Source organism: Mchenga conophoros, linkage group LG3, assembly GCF_057382185.1.
Source record: "Mchenga conophoros isolate Kocher_MC1m ecotype Shallow Benthic linkage group LG3, M_conophoros_male_GT1.1, whole genome shotgun sequence".
Taxonomy (NCBI): Eukaryota; Metazoa; Chordata; class Actinopteri; order Cichliformes; family Cichlidae; genus Mchenga; species Mchenga conophoros.
The window spans coordinates 1,978,675-2,006,269 of NC_140528.1; the positions used below are offsets into that span (position 1 = coordinate 1,978,675).

The 27,595-nt window shown below is 43.3% G+C and overlaps 1 protein-coding gene across 1 annotated transcript in view; it reads left to right on the top strand.

Moving 5' to 3' along the window:
* Positions 1-9,288: 9,288 nt before the first annotated feature.
* Positions 9,289-27,595, top strand: part of LOC146576963 (uncharacterized) — a 29,286-nt gene continuing 10,979 nt past the window's right edge. Inside the window, exons 1-11 of the mRNA XM_085268118.1 lie at positions 9,289-9,751; positions 10,709-10,834; positions 10,919-11,017; positions 11,087-11,200; positions 13,434-13,512; positions 15,494-15,680; positions 15,832-17,629; positions 20,385-20,558; positions 20,772-20,945; positions 21,122-21,295; positions 26,612-26,785. Coding sequence (XP_085124244.1) covers positions 10,746-10,834; positions 10,919-11,017; positions 11,087-11,200; positions 13,434-13,512; positions 15,494-15,680; positions 15,832-17,629; positions 20,385-20,558; positions 20,772-20,945; positions 21,122-21,295; positions 26,612-26,785 — 3,062 coding nt within the window. The 5' untranslated portion in view covers positions 9,289-9,751; positions 10,709-10,745. The remainder of the gene's footprint in view (positions 9,752-10,708; positions 10,835-10,918; positions 11,018-11,086; positions 11,201-13,433; positions 13,513-15,493; positions 15,681-15,831; positions 17,630-20,384; positions 20,559-20,771; positions 20,946-21,121; positions 21,296-26,611; positions 26,786-27,595) is intronic.

Genomic DNA, 27,595 nt, shown 5'->3' on the forward strand with positions numbered 1-27,595 from the left:
AAAAATGGTCCCGGGCATTTTGACTGGAGACCGGCCCCCCAGGTATTAAAGGAAAAACCATAAAGCCTTTGAATGAAAACAAACGCTGTTGTCACAGTGATGGACGCTGTCTTGTTGGTATACATGCATCAGTCTAATAAACTTAAACCTGCACCATCCTCCCTGTCCTGCTATTCTAAACAGGAAGTAGACTGTTGGTCGAGTTAACCTCCTGAACATCTACAACACACGGTGGAAACCTGACATTAAGACAGAGACTAGAGGTGAGACATGATCATTGCTGATTACTGATGACAGATTTAGATATGTTTTCATAAACCTTTCATTTGCCACATCAATAAACAGCGCAAAAGTTTTGGCGCGAGATATGTGAAGACTTATCAAAGTGTCTGAAATGTAACATTCCAACTTCCCCCTTAGTGTGTCTACTGGGCAGCTTAGATAATGTCACTTCAGAAAAGAATATCGCCCATATGGTTTTCACTGCCCTATGCATAGCCAAGAAAACAGTCCTCATGAACTGGAAAAATAAAAATAATCTTAATTCTAACCAATATAGAAATTATCTATTAGATTACATTAGTCTTGACACAGCCTCTGCCACCACATTAGATCAATTGCTCTGGGCCCCTTTTATCAGCTCCATCACCTAGTGGGGGTGGGGGGTCATAGTTTGGTCCCGCCTTCACTGTTGTGATTGGTGAGGGGGTAGGGACAGGCTTAGGGCGTCGGGGGGTTCCCCGGAGGCATCTTCCTTGGGGGGCTCAACCCGGGGTAGCGGTCACGTCCGGTTGGGGGCTCTGTTGGCTCTCAGGTGACTGTTTCCTCGCGGCTGCGTGCAGCGGGGCTAGGGGAGGGTCTGTGCTGACGGACGTGGGTTACTGACCTGGCAACCTGGCTGGCCCTGGGTGGGTCCGGGATGGGCGTGAGGTTCTGGGGGCGCTCCGTCTCTGGGCTGGGGCCCGGGCCGGGCCTCGGGGGCTTGGGTCCTGGTTGGTGTGTTGCCGGGGTTGTGGGCGGGTGGGTGCATGGGGGCCCGGCCCTGGAGCAGGGTGCCGCCGATGCGTCGAGCCGCCTGGGGGGCTCTTCATCTGGTGGGGGGGATGGTCACATCTTGCAGGAGCTTTCTTCTCTTCAGGAACTCTCTGCAGGAGGGGGAGATACAGGAGAGGTGGAGGAAGATCTCAGCCTGGGCGTTTACCGTCTTATGTAGTCTGGAAGATGTGTGGATGGTGGGGTGGGTGCAGTTTTCTCTGTGGTGGGGTTGGGTGGACTGTCCAGGGCTCTGTGGAGCCGGAGGGCGCTACTGCACTGGGCCCCGGTCTGATGGGCCTGGGCCCCCCTTCCCTGGCGGGTCGCGGAGGGTGGGAGTGCCTACTGGGGTCAGCGGGGGAGCTGGCCCCAGGGAGGGGTTACCTGCCCCTCCCTTCCTTCCCTCCCCATCTCCAGCTGCCTCCCTCTTCCCGCTCCTCCACAACCACCCACACATGCAGGGCCTTGGAGTGGGGGTATGTCACCAGGGTGCAGAGGAGGCTACCCCCCCCCCCCCCCCCTGTCCCCTTCTGGCTGCCTCTGCCTCAATTTTATCCCACAACTTAGACATTCACATTATTCACACTCTCATTACACATACATATAGGATCTTGGGGGTGGGCACAATCACGGAGTCCAATTTACCATCAGGGTGTATACCTCACCCCTGACGTCGTTGCCCACCTCTCAATTTTAAATACACTTAGTCATTGAGGGCTAGCAGGAGGGACTATGCGCTTACCTGCTGCTCCATGGCAGGTAGCTCCATGCCCTCCTGGGTTTTAATTGCACCTTAGAACACATATGCATCAACACTACAATGAGCGGGTGGAGGGAGGTTTGGAGTCTTCTCCCACCCCCATTCTCTGCGGCCTGCTGGAGCGGGAGGGCTAGTAGGAGGAGTTGGCCGTCCGACTGCGGTCTGGGGTGTGGGGCCTCCCTGCTGCTGCGGAGTCGGGGTGGTCTGCCTCTCCCCACCGCAGGGAAAAGGGTAACACCACCTGGGTCTGGGTGCAATTCCCCCCTCCAGGGGCAAGGGTACCTAGACCCGGTTTGTAGAGTACGCTTGGGGAGTGTGATTGTGTGTACAGCGTCTCTTTATGTCTGTCTCCACGTTGGTTGAGTGTGGAGTGAGTGCATATGAGAGCATGAGGGTGGGAATGGATGTTTGTATCTGTGTGTGCCTGTATGTCTGTGTCTATATGTCAGGTTGGGTATCAGATGCCACCTCTCTGGGGACACCTCAGGCCCTCCAAGGTTTGGAGGCCTATCTCCACCCACCACCACTTCCCCTGCCGGTGGCGGACTCCCTCAGGTGTCGGTGTGTTGGTGGTTCTTTGTGTCTGGGGGTGGGCGTCCGGGTACACACCGGCTCACTCCTTGGCGGCCGCTTGTCGGGGCCTGGGGCCTGGGGCTCGCTCGGGCCCCTTTGGAGGTGGGGTGCCCCCGGCCTCTCGGCCTGGGGCTTGGTCACTCAGGCGCAGCTGGGGGCCGGCGGAGCTCACGGGCGCGTCACTGCAACTCCCCCTGACTTCTGCTCCGCGGCTGCTGGGCGAGCCCTCATCTGGGACTCTCCTCAGCTCTTACTGGGACAGTGGCGCGGCTGCCCCTCTGTTGGTCTTCCATGGTCTCTTGTGTTCTGGGGGCCTCTGGATGTCTGGAGTTTTGATCTCCTCCATACCTGCTTCATGCCCTGGAGGACGGGGCTGTGGCCCCCCCACACTCCCTAGCAGATCATTACATGGAGAAACCTTTGGAATGCAAGCATGCTGATCCACACAGGTATGCACACATGGGTATTCACAGACGCGGACTAAAGCTTTCTTGGCTGCTGCCTCAAAGCACACTGTGCGCTGTCTATCTTGCGTGCTGCACAATATCGTTTATTATTTAGTAAATATTGATATCTATGGCTAGCTAGTTTATTGTGATGGTGCTTTGTTTTCTCTATTATTATGTTGCTCTTTGTTGTTTGCTGTCTCCTCTGTTTGTTTTTTTTGTTTGTTTGTTTTTTTCTCCATACAGGTGACCCAGGAGTTTTTTTTTTTTTCTCTCTCTCTCTCTCTTCCCCCCCCTTCTCACCGTCTCTTCTCCCCTTTGGTTTTCTTTCTTTCTCTCCCCCTCTTTCTCTCATTCATTCCCCCTGTCCTATTTATTAAAAAAAAAAAAAAAAAAAAAAAAAAAAATGACAAAGGATGAACTGAAGCTCTGCCATCACGTGATGTCGCATACTGCTGTTTCTGATGTCATTTAAGAAAAGAAAAAAAAAAAAAAAAAGGAAACCTGACATTAAGACAGAGACTAGAGGTGAGACATGATCATTGCTGATTACTGATGACAGATTTAGATATATTTTCATAAACCTTTCATTTGCCACATCAATAAACAGCACGGCAGGGCAAAATATGTTTTCTAACATGGCAACCTTTAAAAAGTGAAAGGAGACAGAAAGACAGCTGAGAAAGAATCAAACGGACTTTTTGATGCATTTTACACACAGTACTGGTGCAGAATCTAGAAAATGTGGGAAACACTGGCATCATATGCAGTACTTACTTCTGAAGAAATTATGATGGGACCCTAAAAAATGACTATGTACAATAATGGATTTCTATACATTTTACATCAGATGAAAACGTTTGTTGTAAGATTCAGATAATTATTTATTAAAAGTGAGACATTTTAAATGAGAATAAGAAAGAAAAGTATGTCTTTGTGCCCCCCTCTCCCTGTTAATGCCCTACCTGCCCCCCTGGCAACACTTTGCTAGACCCGCCCCTGCACAGTTACCAGCTGTCAGCTACACAAAAAGGATCCTGGTGTTATTTGTCTCTCAGAAACAGTTCATAACTTCAACTCATTTTTGTTTTGTCATGTTTTGTTCTTTACATTGTCTTTCTTCTATATAATTGTTAAACATTTAATAAATATGTCTACAAAAAGATTTTAAAAATCAGACATTTCACACAGACACCCAAATGATTTCTGACTGATGAAGGGGGCTGAAGGTGCCCTGCTCTTGCCCAGCTTCTGCTGCTCTCTCCCTGCTCACTGTCAGCAGCTGGCAGCCTCGGTCCTGCCTGAGACTCTTCATCTATCAGTGCCAAAGAATATGGGAAATAGCAACGCACAACATGCACATTACAAAACAAGCACATGAATCAGCATTACATTCATTAGTGAAGTGCTGACGTTCGTTCCTAAACTTTGGGCCTTAATTAACATCACTGTGAACTAATGTTTGCTTTGCTTCTTAACCAGTGAAGCAGCGAGGGGCTTTCTGAGGTTCCTGCTCGTAAATGCCCAAAATGAGTCGAGTATTTCTCTGCAACTACAAACTCTGTTTTCATCAGAGGTGTAAATATTACAGCACTGTGTCAGAGTCACTGAGGCTGGAACACAGAAAAAGGAAGTAGATGTATTTATTTTTAGGCTTTATTGCCTGGAACCACTTTAAAAATACGCTTTGGGTCACAATTAACTGCAGAAAACCAGGAATCCACATATGAACATTATCTGTGCAGAGATTTATGCTTCTGAAGGTAAACAGTGAAAACTTGCAGCACTAAATGCACAGATAGCCAGGCGTTTCACATTTTGGGACCATCTGCCAGTTTTCATTTCTTAGGTATTGAAGAGCAGAAATGATTGAATTTTATTTACATGCTTAAAAATGTTTGCTTTTGAATATTATTTGAAGAATTACCCACACACTCAGGCACTGTGGGCCTGTTTCCCTTTGCACAACCGAGTGTTGGAAACGGGCCTTTTCTCTTTAAACTCTGAGGGGCTGTAACTTTGGCTTCTATTGGCAGATTTGCATGATTGACCCTCTTTTTAAAATAGTTTTAGCCAAGAGAATCAAGCTAACATCACTGTTTTTACGTCAGCTCACGTCACACGAGCTGTTTCAAGAAAAGTCCTCCTGTCACACAGCAATGCCTACATCAATCACACCACTCTGCTTAAATAATAATAATAATGTTTAGTGAAGCAGGTGAAGCAAAGGGCTGCTTTTAATAGGCTGGGAGACCCAGGTGTGCTGCTTTAGCTGCTGAGCCTCTCATGCTAGCCTCCATCTATAAGCTGGGATCACAGGAGCACTGCAGTCCTGACTAGATCAAGGATTGTTATTCATGCAGGTGACAAAAGTTTACATTCACAGAGTCATAGGATTGAGCCTGGTTTGAAAAGCAGCTGTTTAATGCAGCTGCTTAGAGTTCACACACAGTAGAAGAATCAGACTTGAGTCACATTTCAAACACTGGAAAAATACTCAGCAAGTAACAATGAAAACAGCACAGACTCAGTATATCCTGTTCAGTCCTGTGTTTGATATGAATGTGCTGTTCAGAGAGGATCTCATGTCCTCTTTTACAAAGCCTTTGTTTCATGATGTTTGTGTATAAATGAATGTAGGTGTGTTTCTAAGTGTGAAGGAGCCCTGGGAGAAAAGACTGAAGCTTGTGCCAAAGAACAAACAGGAAAGAAAGATCAGCATTAATGAAGACGAGCACAGAAGGAGCCCAAGCACATGTTGCTTTTTCAGATTTCTCTAAAAGTGTGTGTTCATTTGTTCCATCCTTCACAACAAACAACAGCTGACAGACACACATGCACTCTGTGTCACTTCACAGGGGCTGATGAAAGTGGACACAGTAAAGGGAGAGCTGGACCTGCTCTACACATCCTGCACTCTGTTAACAGACTTTATTCTGCAGCATCAACAGATAAAAATATATGAAGATATAGAAACGTTTAACATTGTGACTGTTCACATTAGTGAAGCTGTTACTTTGCTGCCAGGTGGGAAAAGAAGCCTAAAGCTGAGTCTGATTAAACATCTGCTGCACCAGAGAGTTTCATGGCCCTGCTTTATCCTGTGCTTGCTGACCACCTCGTCCTGAAACCTCTTCATCATCCTCACAGTCGTGTGAAGAAAGAGGGAAGCAGGTGGAAACCATCTGTGCTGCTGTGTTCACTTGTGTGTGTGCGTCTATGGTCATATCTAATGTGTACCTACAGACAAACACAAACACCTGGCATTGCACAAGAGTCTCTATGGAGCAACCTGCAGATGTCAGAGATGTGATTAGAGGGTAAAGTGGACTAGTGAGAGCATCTATGTTGTTGTTGTCTGCTGGGGGACAGCATCAGCTCCAGAGATGCATCAGGATCAGCAAACTAATCTGCAAGGCTGCAAGTGTCACTGAAGGAGTTTGAGTCAGTGAGGGACTCAAACTCACACAGCTGGTCAAGAAGGCTCAGCAGCTGCTGTATTTCCTGAGGAGGCTGAGGAAATTTGGTATGTTGGCCAAGATCCTCAGCAGGTTCTACAGCTGCACTGTGGAGAGCAGCCTGACAGCTGCATCACTGCATGGTACGGCAGCACTACTGCAAACCGCAAACGCCTGCAGAGAGTGATAACAACTGTGGAGAAGATCATCAGGACCCCGCTGCCCTCTCTGCAGAGCAGCTACCATCACAGAGTCCAGAGGAGAGACACACCTCTGCCCTCGAGACGAAGGTTCAGAAGTGTGAAATGTAGAACATCCAGACTCAACAACTCCATCTTCCCCACTGCTATCAGACTCCTGAACAGCTGACCGACCTCAAACTGCAGTTTGCACATCAGGTCACTTTGCACACTAAGTTCATTTTGCACATTAAACTCCATGTACATCCATGTACATCGACATCTGCAGACCACACGTGTCTTCAGTTACTTATTTGTACTTATTTGCAGTTATTTATCTTTTTATTTTATTTTTTTAAGTTATTTCTTATCCTTATTTTATCTTTTTATTTATTCTTATCTTGTTCTTTTAACCATTATCTAACTTGGCATTGTGCACGGTGTGTTTAGATTCAGTTTAAATTCAGGGACACGGAGCCCCTGTTGATCCTCTACCTAATCACACGAGCCACAGTGTGAGAACGGGTGTGGGTCTCAATCAGCCAAGGTTTTGGGTGAACCCATTGTGAGATCTAGCCCCACGCTATCATGTGATTTCCTGTGATCAAATGTCCCAGGATGTAAGTGGGCGTTAAGACGTCCATGTCCCTCTTCAAGCAACTTAAAGAAGTCCAGACGCTTTTCTTTCCAAGCTCCTTCAACAACATCATTCATAGAACAGCTTCCAGCTTCTTTTGCTCGGCTACAGTTTGGATGGATTTGCAGATGCAACAAGACTAAAATGGTTAGGGTCAGGAGGTCAAAGGTCAGAGCTCCTGTGGGTCTGAGGGCGGCCTCACGCTGGAGAAGGATGAAGGAGTCTGACCTGAGCCAGTGTTTGACATGAACACATCAGCACTGCTGTCAGTGAGCCTAACGACAGCCGTTAGCATCATTTCAGTGTTTCAGTCATAAAAACACTTCCTGTCTCTGTGGTGGTTACAGTGACATCATGCAGTTTGTGCTTTGACCTCCAGAGGGCGACAAATCAGCACAGACAGAGAGCTCCATTCAAACTTTGCTGCCATCAGGAATAATTCTTCAAATATAATCATCAGTGTTTGAGCAGTTATGATATCAGGGACAATCTAGACATGTGTGACAATACTGAACATGTCACATGACACACCTCAAACATCATGTGATCCACTCTCAGTCTGCACTTTCATTCATGACTTCAACAGGTTGAAATGAGCTTTGAAGAAACATTCAGTGAAATAAATCTTTCATGGATTCATGTGAGCAGCAGATGAACTTTGTACCAACAACATCTTCAATAACAGAGTCTGAATGAAGCTCAGGTGTTGATGCTGCTCACTGATTGGACGCTTGCTTTCAGCTCTGCTCTCAGTCTTTACTGCACAGGTGAAGGTAGAAAGTGTGACTGGATCTATAGACTGGAAACAGAGAAACATGCTGAACATTTGAAGCTTTGCAGCAGAAATGTTCATGTTACAAATACAGCAGAGCTGATCTGGGATCAGTGTGTTCACACCTGCAGCTACAACAAGGTTTCATGTCTCCACACGTCAGCATGTGAACTTTACTCTGACTCAGTCTGAGCAGTCAGACGGCATATTTTTAAAGTTAACACATCAGCACACACAGAGCTGAGCCCCTCCCACCTGTGCTGAGTTTCAGGTGGAGCCCCGCCTCCTTCCAGGAAGCAGCTCACCTGTGTGTCCGTGTTTAGTGTCCTGGGGCCCGTTCTTCGTACCTCGCTAAGCAAGTTAGCCGGATTTGACTGTTGACGATTTCGCGTGATCTTGGATCGTTCGGTTCTTCGAAGCCCATCCGGGACTTGCTGTCATAGCAACAGAGCCGTAAGCGTAAACCTGCTCGGGAGCAGGTTTACTTTATGTAAACAGGATTAGATCGCGGCCACTCAGGTATTTCCGCTTCATGTATACGAAAGCAACAGCGATATTTTACCACTGTTGTACCATAAATAAATAACATCAATGTAACTAAAGATAATGCAGCACTTGATCCTTTTATTGATTTCACACAGATACATACAGGTCATTTCCTAAAAAAGGGAAATGTACTATTAACATTCTATTACATGTATGTGATTATTACAGATGTAATTCATATTTCAGAGTAGTAATTGTAAATTACTTCGTGTAATCAAGATGGGAGACCACGGCTATAAAAGCGAACGTGGATTTGGGAAGTCTGTCGCAGCCATGTCCTGTCCGTATACGCGAGCCACCCATTGCGGAAGGTGCAAGATTGATAAGGAGAGTCCTCAGAATTCAGCGTATATTGCGGGACAGACAGGATCCTTTAGCTCAGCGCGACAGTGTGCTCATAGAGAGATATCGATTTTCCCGTGAGGGTATTATTTACTTAACCAACTTGTTGACGAGGGGGTGCAGGACCACCACCTGTCTTTTTTTGCGCTGCCCCTTTTCTTGGTTGCTGTTATAAACAAACAAACAGATTATTTCAGGGTCTCTGTCCAAGAGACGAAAAGCAATATAAGTGATCAATATTACCATTCTGTAGAATATTCTTATATTTCCCTTTTACTTGTTCCCATGTTCTAGTGGGTCCTGTTGTGGCGCTAATGTGAAAGGGGATATAATATAACATAATGTAATATAATATAATGTAATATAATATTGGATAATATAGTGTGATATGATAAATCTACCCTACCACCTACTGGTGTTGGCCAGAGGGGCCGATGGCGCGATATGGCAGCCTGGCTTCTGTCCCAGGGCAGCTGTGACAGCTACCAGTGTGTGAATGTGAGAGTGACTGAATAGTGGCATTGTAAAATGCTTTGGGTGCCTTGAAGAGCGCTATATAGATCCACTCCATTATTATTGTTATTATTAAATTACTTACGAGTTTAATTTGTCAGCAACTTTCTGCCAGCCCTCTCTCCTTGCTTTTGCAGCCTTTGCAGTGTTCCCTTGCGTTTTAATTAGACTCTGAAACTCCTAAAATCCCTCACTCAAGAGTTCTTGCTCTGCTGCCGAAGAATACCGAGCGCGCTCCTTCGACATTTTCGCCGACCAATCAAAGGGTTGCCGATCAATGTTTCTACTATCGATGCGTAGCCCCTGTTGGGCCACCCAGTGATCTCACATTACTTCATCCAGCTGTACTAATCGTCAACAACAGGTGTGTTCGGGGAACCGGAATAGCGAGCTCAGAGTTAGCGCGATGATTTGATCTTGGATGTAGTAAGCGACGTACGAAGAACGGGCCCCAGGTGTGGAGTGGAGCTTGTTGTTGGTGTGTGAAGAAACTGTAAGTTTGCTTTGTTTCCTCCTTTAACAGTTTGTCTTTAGGAACTTTACTGTTTGTTCAGCTCGTGTTTGATTTCTTCACACAACAAACTGTGTGTGTTTGTATTTCCGGTCTCTCCATTAAAGTCAGTGTGTAATGTTTCCTGGCTAACATCAGCTGTGTGCAGCTTAGTTCAGCACAAATCTGCCGCTCCATAGTTCACGGTAACGGACTCACAGCTGGACCAACGAGGCCGAGTGTGTCCGCCACTCTGAGCTACGTTCGTGTTTGTGTACTTGTAGTTTGTACTTTGAGTTCACTCAGAGCCCACAGAGGACGCAGCGTACGTGATGACGTCACAGCCCTTTACCTCCTTTACTGTCACTGTGATTAATATTTACACACGAGACACCTGCAGAGCTCTGACGCTGAGCTAGCACACAGCATGCTAACGCTAAGCTAACGCTAAGCTAACACTAAGAGTTCTTACAGACACGAGTTAAAAAGCTGCTTTTAGTTTGTGATCAGAGTCCAGGACTGAGAGCAGCAGCAGAGCTGATGGATGATGAATTACTGGATGGAAGAAGCTTCTCATTAGCAGTGAATCAGTGTGTGTGCAGTTCTCTGCAAACTCAGCAGCAAGAATTAGTGTGAAGCTTTAACTCTGCTGATCCTCTTTGAATCCTGGATCAGCTGAAATGTTTAAAATGTTGTTCACACGTGTTGGACTGACTGAAGCTTCCAGTCACAGTGAATCAGTGTGTGTCAGTGAATGCATCGTGTGTGCTTCAGGCTCCATCTAGTGGACTGATAGCAGAGCAGCTGATGGCAGCTTCCTCTGCCTCACACTGCTGTCTGACTGCATCCAGCTGACACTGAGATGAAGCAGGAAAGAAGCAGCTGATATTTGGACAGCACACATGATGAAAGGAGGATTTCAGCTGATGTGCACATGAATGATTTGTGTTTCCTCTGCAGGTAGAAAGTATGTGTGAGCTGATGTGAATTGAGCAGCATGGATCAGTGTGAGGACAGAGAGGAGGGAGTCCCTCCCTCTAAAAGCACTCTGTGTGGGGAACATGAGAGCCAGACCAAAGCTCAGAGGTGAGATGACCATCTCTAACTGTCCATGACTCTTCTCCATGTCACAGCTCAGCACTCACATCACTGCTCCATCATTATTCACAGGGACCAGCCTGGACCTCCACCCAGCTCTGTGTCCTGTGAAAGTAACTCAGTCAAAGATGCCATTAAGAGATTTGAGCAAAGACAGTCAGCTGAGAAAAGGTAAGCTAACACCAATAATATCAGCTGATATGTGATGAGAATTTTACTGAAGATTTATAACTTTTTCAGGATCCATCAGAGACTCAAAGCTGGACCTCCACCCAGCTCTGTGTCCTTACAGAGTGACGGGTCTAAAGGTCTTCCCATTGAATTTAAAGTCCAGCCTGTGTCTGCTGCAGAGAGGTGAGCTGTTAGCAACATGAACTCTTTGATTAAACTGCTCGATGTTGTTGGATATAAACTACAAACACGTCGTTCCCTCAGTCCCATTTAAACTGTCTTTTAAAACAAGCCTTTGGTTTCTAAACAACTGAAAACCCACTTCAGCAAACAGGAAGTGATCAGAGCGTCCGTCCACTTCCTGTCAGGCCCTGCAAACATTTCATATTGAAGAAAAGTAGCTGACATCTCACATTTTTACTCCACCACATTCAACCATTTTGACATTTTACAGCATGAAACTCTTGTCACATGACTCCTGTTATGTTATAGAGTCATGTGACCACCAGGGAGGGATTTGTATGGATGAAACACATTCAAATCAATCTGATTCATCAATGGAAACATTTTTGGTGTAAATGCAGCAACACTGAAAACGCTGAAGATAAAAACACAACAGATGAAATATGAACAAATCGAGGCTTTGAATACACGTGTGTGTGTTTGAGACACAGAGATAAATGGATTGTGTGTCTGTCCTATTGCTGCGTGAGGGTTTTATTGTAGATTTTGTGCGTGTACACTTTTGACCACGAAGGTGTTGAAAGGGCGTAAAACAGTTGGAGGCACCAGAGTGAACACTAGTGCTGTCAGTAGATTAAAACATGACTAATTAATGACACAATCTTCTGTCATTAATCCTGATTAATCACAATTACTTGATCAATAGCTGCAGTTACATTTTTCCAACTTTATATTTAAGCCTGTAACAGACGTTTACACCATATAATGAAGTCAATGCAGAATAAACACAAAGAATGTTAAACGCTTCAATTCAAAGAGACTTTGAATAGTTTTCAGTCTTTAACTCAGCTTCTCTGCTGTAAATACAACTTTGTAACAAACATATATACTAAAAGCTAAGTGTGCACTAATATATAATAATATATAATCTATGTTACTGCTGTTAATGAAAATGTTTAATCAGACTCATCACAGGGTTACTGTGGATTAATTTGGATTAATCACCATTAAACATCATTTTTAATGTAAACGAATCAAAGTTCATTTCATGAGCAAACAGACTCGAGAGAAAAGGGCAAATTTACACACTTAACATGTTTATTGAACATGTAAACATTGATTAACCTCCTGAATGAGCCGACCCCCCCCAGGGACAGTCCTGCATGCTAATGATGGGCTCTGCTCTGTACCTGCAGGATTCTGTCAGCCACAAACTCCTCAGCTGATCCTGAATCTGAGCCCATCTGTCAAACAATCATTTTCTTCACAGGTCTGTGGAGGTGGCACTGATCCTGCAGCAGTCTAACACTCTCTGTCACTCTTCTTCAAGTCTTTGACACGAGGAACCAAAACTATGTTATTAACAACACTAACAGGTCTGCAGTTTGTCCACTTGGCAGTTGTGTCATCAGTGCTTTGCATCGTTGTGATATTTTAAGCTGGAAGTGCTTCGGTGAAAAGAAAATTCCTTCTGTCACGATGTGCAGAATCCTTCATGTTGGTCGGCTGGTCCGTCTTGTTATTTTTTTAATGCTCAAACTTTTCATCGAGAGGTCAGTGTGTGTTTGTCATCTTCCATATTGAGCTGATTGGTTCAGCTGCCGTCACTAACAGATGTGCTGCACATCTGCACGTGTGCAAAGGTAACTCTACTCGGACAAACTGCCCGAAGTGCGTTGATAGAAACATTTCAGGGATTTTGAGTCGTTCTGCTCTCCAGATGTGTCGTGTTAAAGGTTTTTATCATGTTAATCATGATAACAGATGAACCCCTAACCCTACATGTTAATTTTGACAGCACTGGTAAATCCTTTTTAATGTTCTTCTGTCAGATCATTGATTAGACTCGACTCCAAATACGAGACTCAGAAAACTCAAATGAAAACTCAAATCAAAGCAATGAGAAAAGGACTTCTTGTGTTAGAATGAAAACATATGGAAGAGGTCAGGTTTCAAACACTCGTTGAATCTACTGCACAGTTACATTCAGGGACCTGTGGCCTCCTGAGAGCATTAGTTGATGGTTCATCACAGTTTTCTCAAAGTTTCCTCTGAGCTTCTGCAGCATCATCACTTCCATCACTGATGAAAGAAAGTTCATAGAAAACAGAAAATATATCTTCAGAATCTGAGAGTCTAAAACTTGACAGACTTGATTCAGATGAAGTTATTTGAGCAGAAACTCCTGGATCTTTATCCTGTGTTGATCTAATCCTTCATGGTTCCTCCACAGAGTGGAGCAGCAGAGCTCAGAGGTTCCCAGTGGTCAGTCTGCCCAGCAGCATCAAACACAGCTGGACTCCATATTTATGGTCTGTACATGTACAACAACTACTTTATTATTAATAATAATGCATTTATTTATAGGTCCCTTTCAGAACACCAAGGACTCTGTGGACTAAATGACCAAAAGAAACAAACTTTGAAATCAGACGGTGCAAATGTGATCACAGGGAAACGTTTTAAACATCGAGGCTTTAAACAGAAACCAAAGTGAAACAGTTTGTAGTCGAGATCAGTGGGAATGAAGCTGAATAACTGTTTCTTCAATAACTTTGAGCTCTTAAAAAAACAAAAACTAGCTGAAAGTCTGGCTGCTCTTATGAAAAGTACAGAGAAATTATGGGTCGCTCAACGCTTGTGCACAATATAAGAGTTTAAATAAATCTAAAGAATAACTCAAAGTCCTACAATTATACTGAGAAAATCATCTACAGCTAACTATCCAAGTGGATTTGTTTAAGACAGCTCCATCTGCTGGTGGCCCTCTGCAGGTGCATGAAAGGGGCGTGTTTATAGTGAAAGTAGTAGAGGAAGTAAACCCCACGGGAAGGAGGAGGACTCTCAGCAGCTTCCAGCTCATATTCAGACATTTGACTTCTCACTGAAAGCAGCAAGTTTGAGTGTCTGTACCTTAGTTAGAAGAGATAACATGTCAGTAGTAATTAGAGTTGATTGAGCAATGCTGTCCTTGTAATGTAGTTTATTATTTTTATGGACAAGTCCAGTTTTTCTGTAGAGCCTCTCAAGTTGGTGACAGCAGCAGTGGAAGTTCACGTGTAAACCAGAGCAGCAAATCAGGTCCAAATGTGTTGTTCACAGTGAGTGGGATCATCATTGGCTGCTATGTTAACCTCCTGCAGCAGGATGTGTTTGGTCAGAGAATGGATAGATCACGAAGTCATTGTTGAGTTTAGGGAGACAGTAGACAGTTGGAGGAGGTTCAGCCAGTTGACACACAGTAGATAAAATAACTGAAGGCAGGAGCAGACACCTGTATGACTTTCCACCTCTCACATAGATTATTGTCCCTGGGCAGCGCCACAGGGCTGGTAGATGTAAACAAAGCTGGAGGAGAGGATTTATTCATCTGAGAAAAGTCACAGAGTTGTGTCTTGATGCTCAATCATCCAGGTACGTAAATCCCAAAAAGCTTGATTCTGTTCATCTGGATGTTTTCAGTGGGAGAAACGTTTCATCATCATCAGGTGACTTCTTCAGTCTCAGCTGACTGCAGGTTTCAATCTCATAAACAGGACATTTGTATGACTGAAACCAGCCCACTGAAGGAACAATGGGCTGGGAGGTCAGTTCATTGATCATTGGTACGCATATTGTCAGGACCATTGATCAATGGTTGTTGATCAATGGTCATGAGTCCAGTTCACAGAGAGCTGGGGAATGGCTGCAATCACAGCATGTAAGATGGTGACAGTTGTACCCTTAGGCCCCTCCTCCATTCAGAGATGGTCTTTCCTTTTCACATAAATGGCCTCCTTGACTCCGCCCTCAAACCAGCGTTCACATTTACTCAGGACCTTCTTGATGTGAAGTTCTTCTGCTTCCCTGGCTGCTGTGTCTGTGGGGATGGTGTTTGTTCTGTGTTGTAGCGTCCTGATGACGCCCAGTTTGTGCCCCAGTGGATGATGAGAGTCAAACCTTAAATACTGATCTGTATGCGTAAACAGAGTGAACCTTTAAGACCAGTTGTCTGTACGATCAACTCAGTCACCTGAAACATCTCCAAGTTTCTGGCTTTGATCATCAACCTGTTGGTAGTTCAGCTCTGAACACCAGTGAAATGTTTCTCCCACTGAAATCGCTGCATTCATATGAACAGAATCAACGCTTTGGGATCATGGAGTTGTGGACAAAGTCTCAGTTAATCAGATAAAGTCAAACCTATAATTGGTAAAGAGTTCGCGGATGATATGCCCCTTGATCGTAAAGAAGTGGATGTTGTGTGGACTAAAGTTCAGAGTGGTGGGTCATTCATAAAGTATTCTGTTCCAGCTGCTGGAGGACAACATCATCACTTTTGTGAAGAACGAGCTGAAGAAGATCCAGAAGGTTCTGAGTCCAGATTACCCAGAATGCTTTGAGAGTCAGAGGAGCAGCAGCAGAGAGGCATTTGTGAAGATCACAGTGGACTTCCTGAGGAGAATGAAGCAGGAGGAGCTGGCTGACCGTCTGCAGAGACGTAAGAGGATTTATCTAAAGATTTAAGCTGCTGGATAAATGAGAGATTTGTGACACCAGTGTGTTCAGTCATTTCTCAGTGGGTCAGAAATTGTCATCAGCATTTTGTAAAATGTGATTGTTAAAGTTGTATTTTTATTATTATTATTCAGAACTTCCAGCTGCTGTTTGTCATCGTAACCTTAAATCCACCCTGAAGAAGAAGTTCCAGTGTGTGTTTGAGGGCATCGCTAAAGCAGGAAACCCAACCCTCCTGAATCAGATCTACACAGAGCTCTACATCACAGAGGGAGGGACTGCAGAGGTCAATGATGAACATGAGGTCAGACAGATTGAAACAGCATCCAGGAAACCAGACAGACCAGAAACAACCATCAGACAAGAAGACATCTTTAAAGCCTCACCTGGAAGAGATGAACCAATCAGAACAGTGCTGACAAAGGGAGTGGCTGGCATTGGGAAAACAGTCTTAACACAGAAATACAGCCTGGACTGGGCTGAAGACAAAGCCAACCAGGACATCCAGTTCATATTTCCATTCACTTTCAGAGAGCTGAATGTGCTGAAAGAGGAAAAGTTCAGCTTGGTGGGACTTGTTCATCACTTCTTTACTGAAACCAAAGAAGCAGGAATCTGCAGCTTTGAAGACTTCCAGGTTGTGTTCATCTTTGATGGTCTGGATGAGTGTCGACTTCCTCTGGACTTCCACAAAACTACAATCCTAACTGACCCTAGAAAGTCCACCTCAGTGGATGTGCTGCTGATAAACCTCATCAGGGGGAAACTGCTTCCCTCTGCTCGCCTCTGGATAACCACACGACCTGCAGCAGCCAATCAGATCCCTCCTGACTGTGTTGGCATGGTGACAGAGGTCAGAGGGTTCACTGACCCACAGAAGGAGGAGTACTTCAGGAAGAGGTTCAGAGATGAGGAGCAGGCCAGCAGCATCATCTCCCACATCAAGACATCACGAAGCCTCCACATCATGTGCCACATCCCAGTCTTCTGCTGGATCACTGCTACAGTTCTGGAGGATGTGCTGGAAACCAGAGAGGGAGGACAGCTGCCCAACACCCTGACTGAGATGTACATCCACTTCCTGGTGGTTCAGGCCAAAGTGAAGAAGGTCAAGTATGATGGAGGAGCTGAGACAGATCCACACTGGAGTCCAGAGAGCAGGACGATGATGGAGTCTCTGGGAAAACTGGCTTTTGATCAGCTGCAGAAAGGAAACCTGATCTTCTATGAATCAGACCTGACAGAGTGTGGCATCGATATCAGAGCAGCCTCAGTGTACTCAGGAGTGTTCACACAGATCTTTAAAGAGGAGAGAGGACTGTACCAGGACAAGGTGTTCTGCTTCATCCATCTGAGTGTTCAGGAGTTTCTGGCTGCTCTTCATGTCCATCGGACCTTCATCAACTCTGGACTCAATCTGCTGGAACAACAACAAACAACATCCAAGAAGTCTGAAACAGGAGAATCTGCAGAGACACACTTCTACCAGAGTGCTGTGAACAAGGCCTTACAGAGTCCAAATGGACACCTGGACTTGTTCCTCCGCTTCCTCCTGGGTCTTTCCCTGCAGACCAATCAGACTCTCCTACGAGCCCTGATGACACAGACAGGAAGTAGCTCACTGACCAATCAGGAAACAGTCCAGTACATCAAGGAGAAGCTCAGTGAGAATCTGTCTGCAGAGAAAAGCATCAATCTGATCCACTGTCTGAATGAACTGAATGATCGTTCTCTAGTGGAGGAGATCCAACAGTCCCTGAGATCAGGAAGTCTCTCCACAGATGAACTGTCTCCTGCTCAGTGGTCAGCTCTGGTCTTCATCTTACTGTCATCAGAAGAAGATCTGGATGTGTTTGACCTGCAGAAATACTCTGCTTCAGAGGAGGCTCTTCTGAGAATGCTGCCAGTGGTCAAAGCCTCCAACAAAGCTCTGTGAGTAAACATGTTGTCATCGCTTCATTGTTAAAATCATGGGAAATAAATCAGAAATGCTGAGTTCAAAGAGCACTGTAACTTTTTTTAAAATAGTAAATTAAATGATCATCAGTCACTCAGTAAATATATGGTAGTTTTAATGTTTCACTCCAGCATTTCTAAAACACACTTTGTTCTGTAACTCTTATCAAAGGACAATCCAGACCCAGCCAATAAGAACATGAGCTCTGATGCTTCAGCCCCTCTGACAGGTTTATTATCCTCAGCTTGTTCATTTGTCTCCAACTCCAGGAGTTTGGTTGTTTTATTCTAAAGCACAAACTTCACCTGCCAGACTTCACCTACATCTTTTTCTGATGTTCATAATTTAAGTTCAAGTTTGTATCTCACTTTCAGTGCACACCCTCCCTTTTTAAATATAAATCTCTGCTGTGCTGTCATGTTTTCATCCTGTATGGAGGGAGAAACTCGGTCTTCATTACTGAAATTGCCTCTAAGGTCGTGTTTCTTGTCAGTAACCATATGTAACTGTAAGGCTTCCATAACCAGTGTTATCACAGAATTACAGTGGGTTCACTCTGGGTCCTCTACAGTTTCTTCCCACTGTCCACAGACATGCAGTTAGGTTACCTGGTGATCTAAACTTCATGCAGGTGTGAGTGAGAGTGGTTGTCTGTCCCTCTGTGGGCTTAGTGGAAGAGACTGGATGGATCTCTGCTTTGTCTTTGATATATGCTGACAGCTAGTGATGTGCGATACCACTGATTTCCTTTCCGATCCGATACCAAGTAATATTCAGGGTGGTATCGACGATACTGATCCGATACCGATACTTTGTACAAAACGGATTTTATTTATTGTATCTCAAATTATAGCGTCATAATGATTACAGGACATCAGAATACCTTCTTCTTATCACTTAATAATGCAGAGTTCATCATATAGAAATAAAAAAACTAAAGTTGTGTGCTATTTGAACACCTTGCCTGCCTGGAGGACTAAAGGACTCCGTGAGAGACTCTCACCCTAGCAGCACCTGTCCCTCTCCTCCTCTTCAGTTCGCCTCAACATACGCTCGTCATATTTTGTGATATGATTTACTCTGAGGTGTTTGACAAGGTTAGTGATGTTGCCACAACCATACATGCCAACCCTCCCGATTTTTCCGGGAGAATCCCACCTTTCTCCAGATTTTCCACCCGGACAACAAAGTTGAAAAACCATATCGCAGAATTCATAGCGCGGCCCAGCCAATTCCAGTTTCCAACAATGACGGCAGCGACTTAGTTTTAATATCACTCTTATTTCTCTTTCTGGGTCGCAAAAAAACTTTTAACATATTTTCAGGTGAGAATGTAGCTGTGTAAACTTCAAATATCTGAGCCGACACATCGTCTTCACACCCCCGCGATCTTTCACCACTCGGGTTAAACATGATGTACAAGTCACTTTGATAACTTAAAAATGTTCTTGTTTGGCTTTTTCAGTGTTTTATTTGTTCGTGAGTAAATCGGTTTGGCTGAGATTAAAGTTATTAGATTAGATTAAATTAAATTAAACTTTATTATTCCCTCGGGAGGGTTCCTCCGGGGTTTTCACACAGCTGAATAAACGTCAAACAGAAAACTGATTAAACAGAAGAGTTTACGTCAGTGTCCGGTTATATTTTAGACAGCAAGGAGCAGACGGCAGAGTTTCACTCCACCGAGGGAGCTCGTGACGTACTACCCGGCTTTCTTTAGACCGCGAAGGCCGGTCCTCAGGTGGAAGCAGCCTCTGAATTTGGACACCCCCGCTGTTTCCGGGCCGGCCAATAATAACGGTGACATTTAACGTATTTTATCCGATAAATAAACCCTGTAAAATATATTTATCCGCCCAAACAGCCCTTTTGAATGTCTCCCTAATTCTGAGGTCTCAAGGTTGGCAAGTATGGCCACAACACCTCACTTTTTTTGCCACATTTATTGCAAACCACGGCTCAGCTGTTTGTGGAGGTAAAATACATCCGCACAATTACGCTCAGCCATTGTTGTGAGTGCGCACGCCAAGGGGCTGCGAGACATTTATACAGCCGTATTTCGCACATGACTATGAAAGGCGGAAGAGGAAGTAGTTCCTTTGAATGTAGGCAATCCGAATGTTATAGTTTCTTTCCACTGTGTTCCTGTTAATGATAAACTACAAATTTACTCTAAATTACTAAAATATCGATATTTTAATGTGAGAATCGATTCTAGAACATAAATGATTGGTATCGGAGGAATCGATATTTCAGGATCGATCCGCACATCACTACTGACAGCAAACATTCTCCATGAAGTCTGCATTTCAGCTCATCTCCTTTATACACACCTTTAACAGGAAGAGTTTTATACAGCTAGTGTTTAAAATCAAGTGTTATTCACAATACACAGGTAATGAGCATGATTATTGAATTACTAAAATTTTCTAAAATAATTGTTTTAGTTAATATTGTATGATAGTGTACACAGAATTATTAGCTCAGTAGGCAGAGTGGTCGCCCCATGATCATAAGGTCAGGGGTCGAATCCACCGAATAATTACCTTGTGGTACCCCTGAGCAAGGTACCATCAAGGTACCAATCATGTGCACTGGACTGGTAGCACTCATAGTCTCATAGGTTTAAATAAATTTTTTTAAAAAAGGGTTCAACATATAAACAAATTTAATTTGATCACATATATTGTTTGTTTTTTTTTGTTTTTGTTTTTTTCCTTTCTCTCACAGACTGAGCAGCTGTAACGTCTCAGAGAAAGGCTGTGAAAATTTGTTGTCAGTGGTCAGCTCCCAGTCCTGTAGTCTGAGAGAGCTGGACCTGAGTACCAACAGCCTGAAGGCTTCAGCAGTAAAGCTTCTGTCTGCTGCAGTGGAGAGTCCACATGCCAAACTGAATGTTCTGAGGTCAGATCAATTTGTATTATGTTTAGTTCTGTTTGTTTATGTGTTTGATGTTTGTTTTTGTTTATGTCTTTATCCAGTTATCCTTGTTTCATAGCATTTTTATTCATTTCAAAGTTAAACGGAAGTTTTACTAACCTGCTCAGCACAAGACAATAAGCTATTGCACCTTGATTACACTTTAACAACAATCTTTATTCATGTTTTTATCTTCAGACTTAACATCTGTGAACTCTCAGAGGAAAACTGTGAAGCTCTGTCCTCAGTTCTCAGCTCGCAGTCCTCTAGTCTGACAGAGCTGGACCTGAGTATCAGAAAGCTGCAGGATTCAGGAGTGAAGCTTCTGTCTGCTGGACTACAACGTTTAAACTGTAAACTGAATACTCTGAGGTCAGATCAGAAAACATTTAGTTTTTAGAATTATTAATTAAAGTTCATACATATGATGTTGTATCTTAGTATCTTTATGTTTTCTTTAAAAATAGAAAGTCAACATTTAATGTTGTGAAATGTATTAACAAACTCTACATGAGTACTTGTTTTATAGATTGTCTTTTATTTTTCAGACTGAGTGGCTGTAACCTGTCAGAGAGAAGCTGTGAAGCTCTGTCCTCAGTCCTCAGCTCCCAGTCCTCCAGTCTGAGAGAGCTGGACCTGAGTAACTCTGACCTGCAGGATTCAGGAGTGAAGCTTCTGTCCGCTGGACTAAAGAGTTCACAGTGTGCAGTGGAAACTCTCAGGTCAGGATTCAAACTTTTCCACAGATGATCATTTGAAATGTGATTTATATTATTGTATAAACAGGTAACTTTTACAGCTGTCAAGTGAACTCTTATTTACATTTGAGTGGATAATTGGACTCTGAATTACTAAAAGTTGTTATAGTCATGTCTTTGTTTATTTAAAAAAATACTTCATGCACTGCCTAATTTAAAGATTTAGGCTCCTTTGGGCCCATAATATATATATTTGATTTCTTTGTGAATGAAATTAGGAGGATATTGGCGACTGCTGATTGGCTCGCTGTTTGTTTTTTATTCACAGTACTTAATTTTAAAGGCTGATTTCTCAAAATGAGATGTTTATCTTTTCTTCTACAACACGTGGAGCCACCAAATCTTCTTGCTTGATTTATTCATTACAGTTTGATTTAAAGAATATTAGACTCGTAACATAATAAATATATTTATTTCACTTCTTCTTGAGAGAAAGAAAGGGATGACTGGGTGAGCTCCAGTGGTTCATCCCAGCAGAGAGAGCGGCACACTGGGCTGCAAATGATCACAGTAGTAATGGCCATAGTTTGATAAAACAGGCAGTCTTACCCTGTAGATAATACAGGGTTCTGGTGCCGATGTGGGGGAGGGGAGTCGCCCGGTACTAACTACATACTACTAACTACCTCATCCAGATGTCTTCCCTACTAAACCTGATAAGAAGTAACTGCAGTAGCCTTATAGGTCAAATCAGTTTCACCTGTTAAAGTTAGCTCCACTATTAATTAGGGGTGGGGGAAAAAATCGATACTGTGTAGTATCGTGATATTTTGTTTGCTAATAATGTATCGATACAGGGACAGCAGAAATCGATATTTTGTTACAAACAATTTTTTCTCTGAAGTCAACATGCTCTGGAGTCAGAGCATGTTGACTTCAGAGCATGTTGATCCTTTTTCTGAGCAACAATCCTGACATTCCTTCACTGTCCAAATGTGTTTAACTTTTTTTTTGGCAGCAATAAACATGACAGTTTACTTATTTTAATTTAAGACATGTTTAATTTTAATTAAGTTTGAAACTTTTTTATTTAATGTAAAATTATATATTTTTTTAAATTTACTTTCAAATTCTTCAGTTGCTGAAGGGGCTGCATAGTTTTCATAAATTGCATAGTTCAGAATAGCTATAATTGTACCAGATGGTTGCATTCAGTTAAGTTGGACTAGACTGTAATACAAACCGTTCAGTTTGTCAACAATAAAACTGACTGAAATGAGAGAAAGACTGAGTGTGAGACTTTGATATTAGATAAAATGAATATTGATAAAGTTTACCTTTATGTGCAGAATTTAAATATCGCAAAATATTTTAAAAAATCGCAATAATATCGTATCGTGCGTTAAGTATTGTGATAATATCGTATCGCGAGTTGTATGGTGATTCCCACCTCTACTATTAATGGTGTCACTTGTTATTTCTGGGATGAGTTTAGTAGCCTGAACAGCTGCTTAAAGGAAAGTAATTAAATAATAAAAATAACCTAAGTCCGGGGGAACCTGCAAGAGCTGTTTGCACAAAGAATAATGCTCAGACTTTGAGGTTTTATCGTTTTACACAAGGTTTAAAAATGAATGTCCACAATTGAATTGCAGAAATTGTTATTGAGCTAATACTGATGTAGTTGTTATCTTTGGTAAGGAGAGGTTGGAGGAAGGATGAGCACAGTCAGGCCTAAAGATGCTCTTAATAATAATAATGGATTGCATTTATATAGCGCTTTTCGAGACCCTCAAAGACCCTTTACAATCCCACTACAGGGAGTGCAGAATTATTAGGCAAGTTGTATTTTTGAGGAATAATTTTATTATTGAACAACAACCATGTTCTCAATGAACCCAAAAAACTCATTAATATCAAAGCTGAATGTTTTTGGAAGTAGTTTTTAGTTTGTTTTTAGTTTTAGCTATTTTAGGGGGATATCTGTGTGTGCAGGTGACTATTACTGTGCAGAATTATTAGGCAACTTAACAAAAAACAAATATATACCCATTTCATTTATTTATTTTTACCAGTGACACCAATATAACATCTCCACATTCACAAATATACATTTCTGACATTCAAAAACAAAACAAAAACAAATCAGCGACCAATATAGCCACCTTTCTTTGCAAGGACACTCAAAAGCCTGCCATCCATGGATTCTGTCAGTGTTTTGATCTGTTCACCATCAACATTGCGTGCAGCAGCAACCACAACCTCCCAGACACTGTTCAGAGAGGTGTACTGTTTTCCCTCCTTGTAAATCTCACATTTGATGATGGACCACAGGTTCTCAATGGGGTTCAGATCAGGTGAACAAGGAGGCCATGTCATTAGTTTTTCTTCTTTTATACCCTTTCTTGCCAGCCACGCTGTGGAGTACTTGGACGCGTGTGATGGAGCATTGTCCTGCATGAAAATCATGTTTTTCTTGAAGGATGCAGACTTCTTCCTGTACCACTGCTTGAAGAAGGTGTCTTCCAGAAACTGGCAGTAGGACTGGGAGTTGAGCTTGACTCCATCCTCAACCCGAAAAGGCCCCACAAGCTCATCTTTGATGATACCAGCCCAAACCAGTACTCCACCTCCACCTTGCTGGCGTCTGAGTGGGACTGGAGCTCTCTGCCCTTTACCAATCCAGCCACGGGCCCATCCATCTGGCCCATCAAGACTGACTCTCATTTCATCAGTCCATAAAACCTTAGAAAAACCAGTCTTGAGATATTTCTTGGCCCAGTCTTGACGTTTCAGCTTGTGTGTCTTGTTCAGTGGTGGTCGTCTTTCAGCCTTTCTTACCTTGGCCATGTCTCTGAGTATTGCACACCTTGTGCTCTTGGGCACTCCAGTGATGTTGCAGCTCCAAAATATGGCCAAACTGGTGGCAAGTGGCATCTTGGCAGCTGCACGCTTGACTTTTCTCAGTTCATGGGCAGTTATTTTGCGCCTTGGTTTTTCCACACGCTTCTTGTGACCCTGTTGACTATTTTGAATGAAACGCTTGATTGTTCGATGATCACGCTTCAGAAGCTTTGCAATTTTGAGACTGCTGCATCCCTCTGCAAGATATCTCACTGTTTTTGACTTTTCTGAACCTGTCAAGTCCTTCTTTTGACCCATTTTGCCAAAGGAAAGGACGTTACCTAATAATTATGCACACCTGATATAGGGTGTTGATGTCATTAGACCACACCCCTTCTCATTACAGAGATGCACATCACCTAATATGCTTAATTGGTAGTAGGCTTTCGAGCCTATACAGCTTGGAGTAAGACAACATGCATGAAGAGGATGATGTGGACAAAATACTCATTTGCCTAATAATTCTGCACTCCCTGTATTCATTCACTCTCACATTCACACACTGGTGGAGGTAAGCTACAGTTGTAGTGGTAGGTTAGGTTTTGCCCAAGGGCAAAATGACCAAGACAGAGAGAGCTGGCTCATCAGACAGACAAGCTCATCTTGTAACCTACTGGTTCGCTGGTCAGCACACCAGCTGACTAGCGAACCGGCTAACTAGCACACCAGCTAACTAGCACACCGGCTAAATAGCAAATCAGCTAACTAGCAGACCAGCTAACGGCAGCCACAAGCTGAAGGACGATTAAATGTAGTGGAGATATCAGAGATGACACTGGTGTGTCCGATTCACTCTTTAGCACTCTGGTCACTCCGGTGTGTCAGCCAGAACACCACTGAAGGCCAAATGATCCCAGCATGTGGAATAAAGAGCTTAAGGTTTGGTTTGAGACACTTTATTCTTTCACTGATTGATTCTTGCGGCTGTGATCATGTGTGTGGTTTCTTACAAAAAGGAAGTACACAATACAAATACATGACAAATAAGATGAATAGATAAGTTACATATCCAGTTATATGTACGTACATCAGTATAGCTAATATAGCCATATATAAGGACAAAGATCACAGTACTATAATGCAGTAATGTTAAACACAAAGGTGTATATCTACATAAATCTGTCCTATCAGTGATCAGGGTACTGTAGTATACTTCCACTACATAAACTATAGAAACTAAACGACATTAGTGTGACTTTAAGTTACCATCAGTACAGACGAACTGATGGTAGTTGTACAAAATAAAGGCATTGCAATTATTGTGAAGGGCTTCCGGTTAAACTAAGATCAGCTGATTACCTCATAACAAATTGTTTGCTATAGAACGCAGCTCCCACTCTTCATTAATATCATGTACTGTAACTCCCAAGTAACCATGGTTACCCAGCCACGCCCAGTAGTCTCCAGAGAGACCAACAGCTGGTGCACGTTGTAACGCCGTGGCTTTCATAGTCTCTCCTTTTTCTACAGCTCATGTGTTCTTCTTGTGATGGTGCGTCTTGAGGGAGGCTCATACATGCCATCATTTGTTGATCCTAAGAACGTTCCTCAGACCGACTTCTTCAACAACACTAATCGGCCTGCAGTTTGTAGCTACTCACTTCACTGTGGTGTTTGTTAGCTTGTCTTTCTTTGGTTTTATCCTGACTCCTCCCACAAGCTGATCCTACGTAGTCTGCCCAAGCCTCCCACCTCTGTTTGTTTGGGTGGTTTGTTTGCTTCCATCAACAGCGTGTAATGCATTTAAGTGATACTTCAGACATGAAGTACTGCGACAATAAAAAACTCAACTTTGCTTAAAAATAACTTTAGTTGTATCAACACTGCCCTCTGGAATAATTAGACTTTGGTGACAAACTGATGTGATCTCCATGTTTCCTTTGTTGGACTGTGGGCGAGTGTCAGAACTGAATGTACTGAGTAACATGTGGAGTTTAAATATGTGTCAGTTCCAGTTTTAGAGCTCTAAAGTGCAGCTATCATGTTAGGAATATGTTAGGAATAGACAGGAACACTGAGCACACTGAGGTCAAATCTTTATTTATCCAGTTCATCTGTAGGCTGAGCTCAGTCCATCCATTTAGTGAAATGATGTTTAAAGGTCTCCTTGTTCTGTGAGCGTGCACAGATCCTGAAGCAGAAAGCCTGGGTTAACAGAGAAATGATCATCACTGTGATGATGCTCACCATCTCTGACTGGGATTTGAGGTTTTGTCAAAGCAGCAAAGAAAGCCTGGCTATGTTGGACTGGGTGTGGAAGCAGCTCCCAGTTTGAGTTCAGGAGACAGACACCCTCTCTACTTTGACGATCAGCTTCAAACTTTCCTTTTTGATAAAACTTATAGTTAGAGCTGGATCAGGTGACCCTGAACCATCACTTAGTTATGCTGCTATAGAGATGGATAACAGATGGATTGTTGTTTTGTGTGTCTGCAGTCTGTCAGGCTGTCTGATCACAGAGGAAGGCTGTACTTCTCTGGCCTCAGCTCTGACCTCCAACCCCTCCCATCTGAGAGAGCTGGACCTGAGCTACAATCATCCAGGTGACTCAGGAATGAAGCTTCTGTCGGCTGGACTGAAGGATCCAGGCTGGAGACTGGACACTCTCAGGTATGGAGAGAATGTCTGATATAGGAGGAAGAGCTGGAATCATTTCCTGTGTCTTTCACTCACTTCCTGTTTGTTTCCTGCAGATGAGACATGAACAATCACACATGCAGGAATATTTTCAGGGACAGACACACTAGTCTAGCTGGATAGTACATGGATATTTATGTAGGGGGTCTTCAAGGAGTCTGTTTGCAGGAACATTAATGATAACTGATAAGTCATGTTGAGAGTTTCATTAAAAGTAGACTTACAGTTAGGTAATATTTGGACAGAGACAACATTTTGTAACTTTAGATACAAGTATCAGCCATGTGTGTGTTTCCCATGCTGTATGTCCACAGTCACAGTGACAGTCAGTGACACTGACAGAAGGATGAAACAAGGCTGTGAATCATTTCAGTCTGTGTGTGTGACAAAGAGGCAGACAGGAGCAGCTAACATTTGGAAATGGAAGCTTACTGGAAACACTACATTCACGGCTGAATTCACAATAGATTTGTTCTCAAGTGCACATTTAGCAGCTAATGCTAATACTGTTTTCCCTTTGCTTTCTACAGCAGCTATTGCTAAGTAGGCCACTTTGCTCCGCTAAGGATTTGTGTGACCATGATGGAGACTCTGATAAGCTAATGCTGCTAAGCTAATGCTGTTTATGGGCCCTGTTAGAATCAATATTTGATTGATTGGTAATTTTTGATTGGTAATTTATTTCAAAATGTGAACAATATACAAGTACATTTAGAAAAGAAATGAGAGGAAAAAAAAATACTATACAAATTACATACAAAAAAACATTCTGATTAATTTACA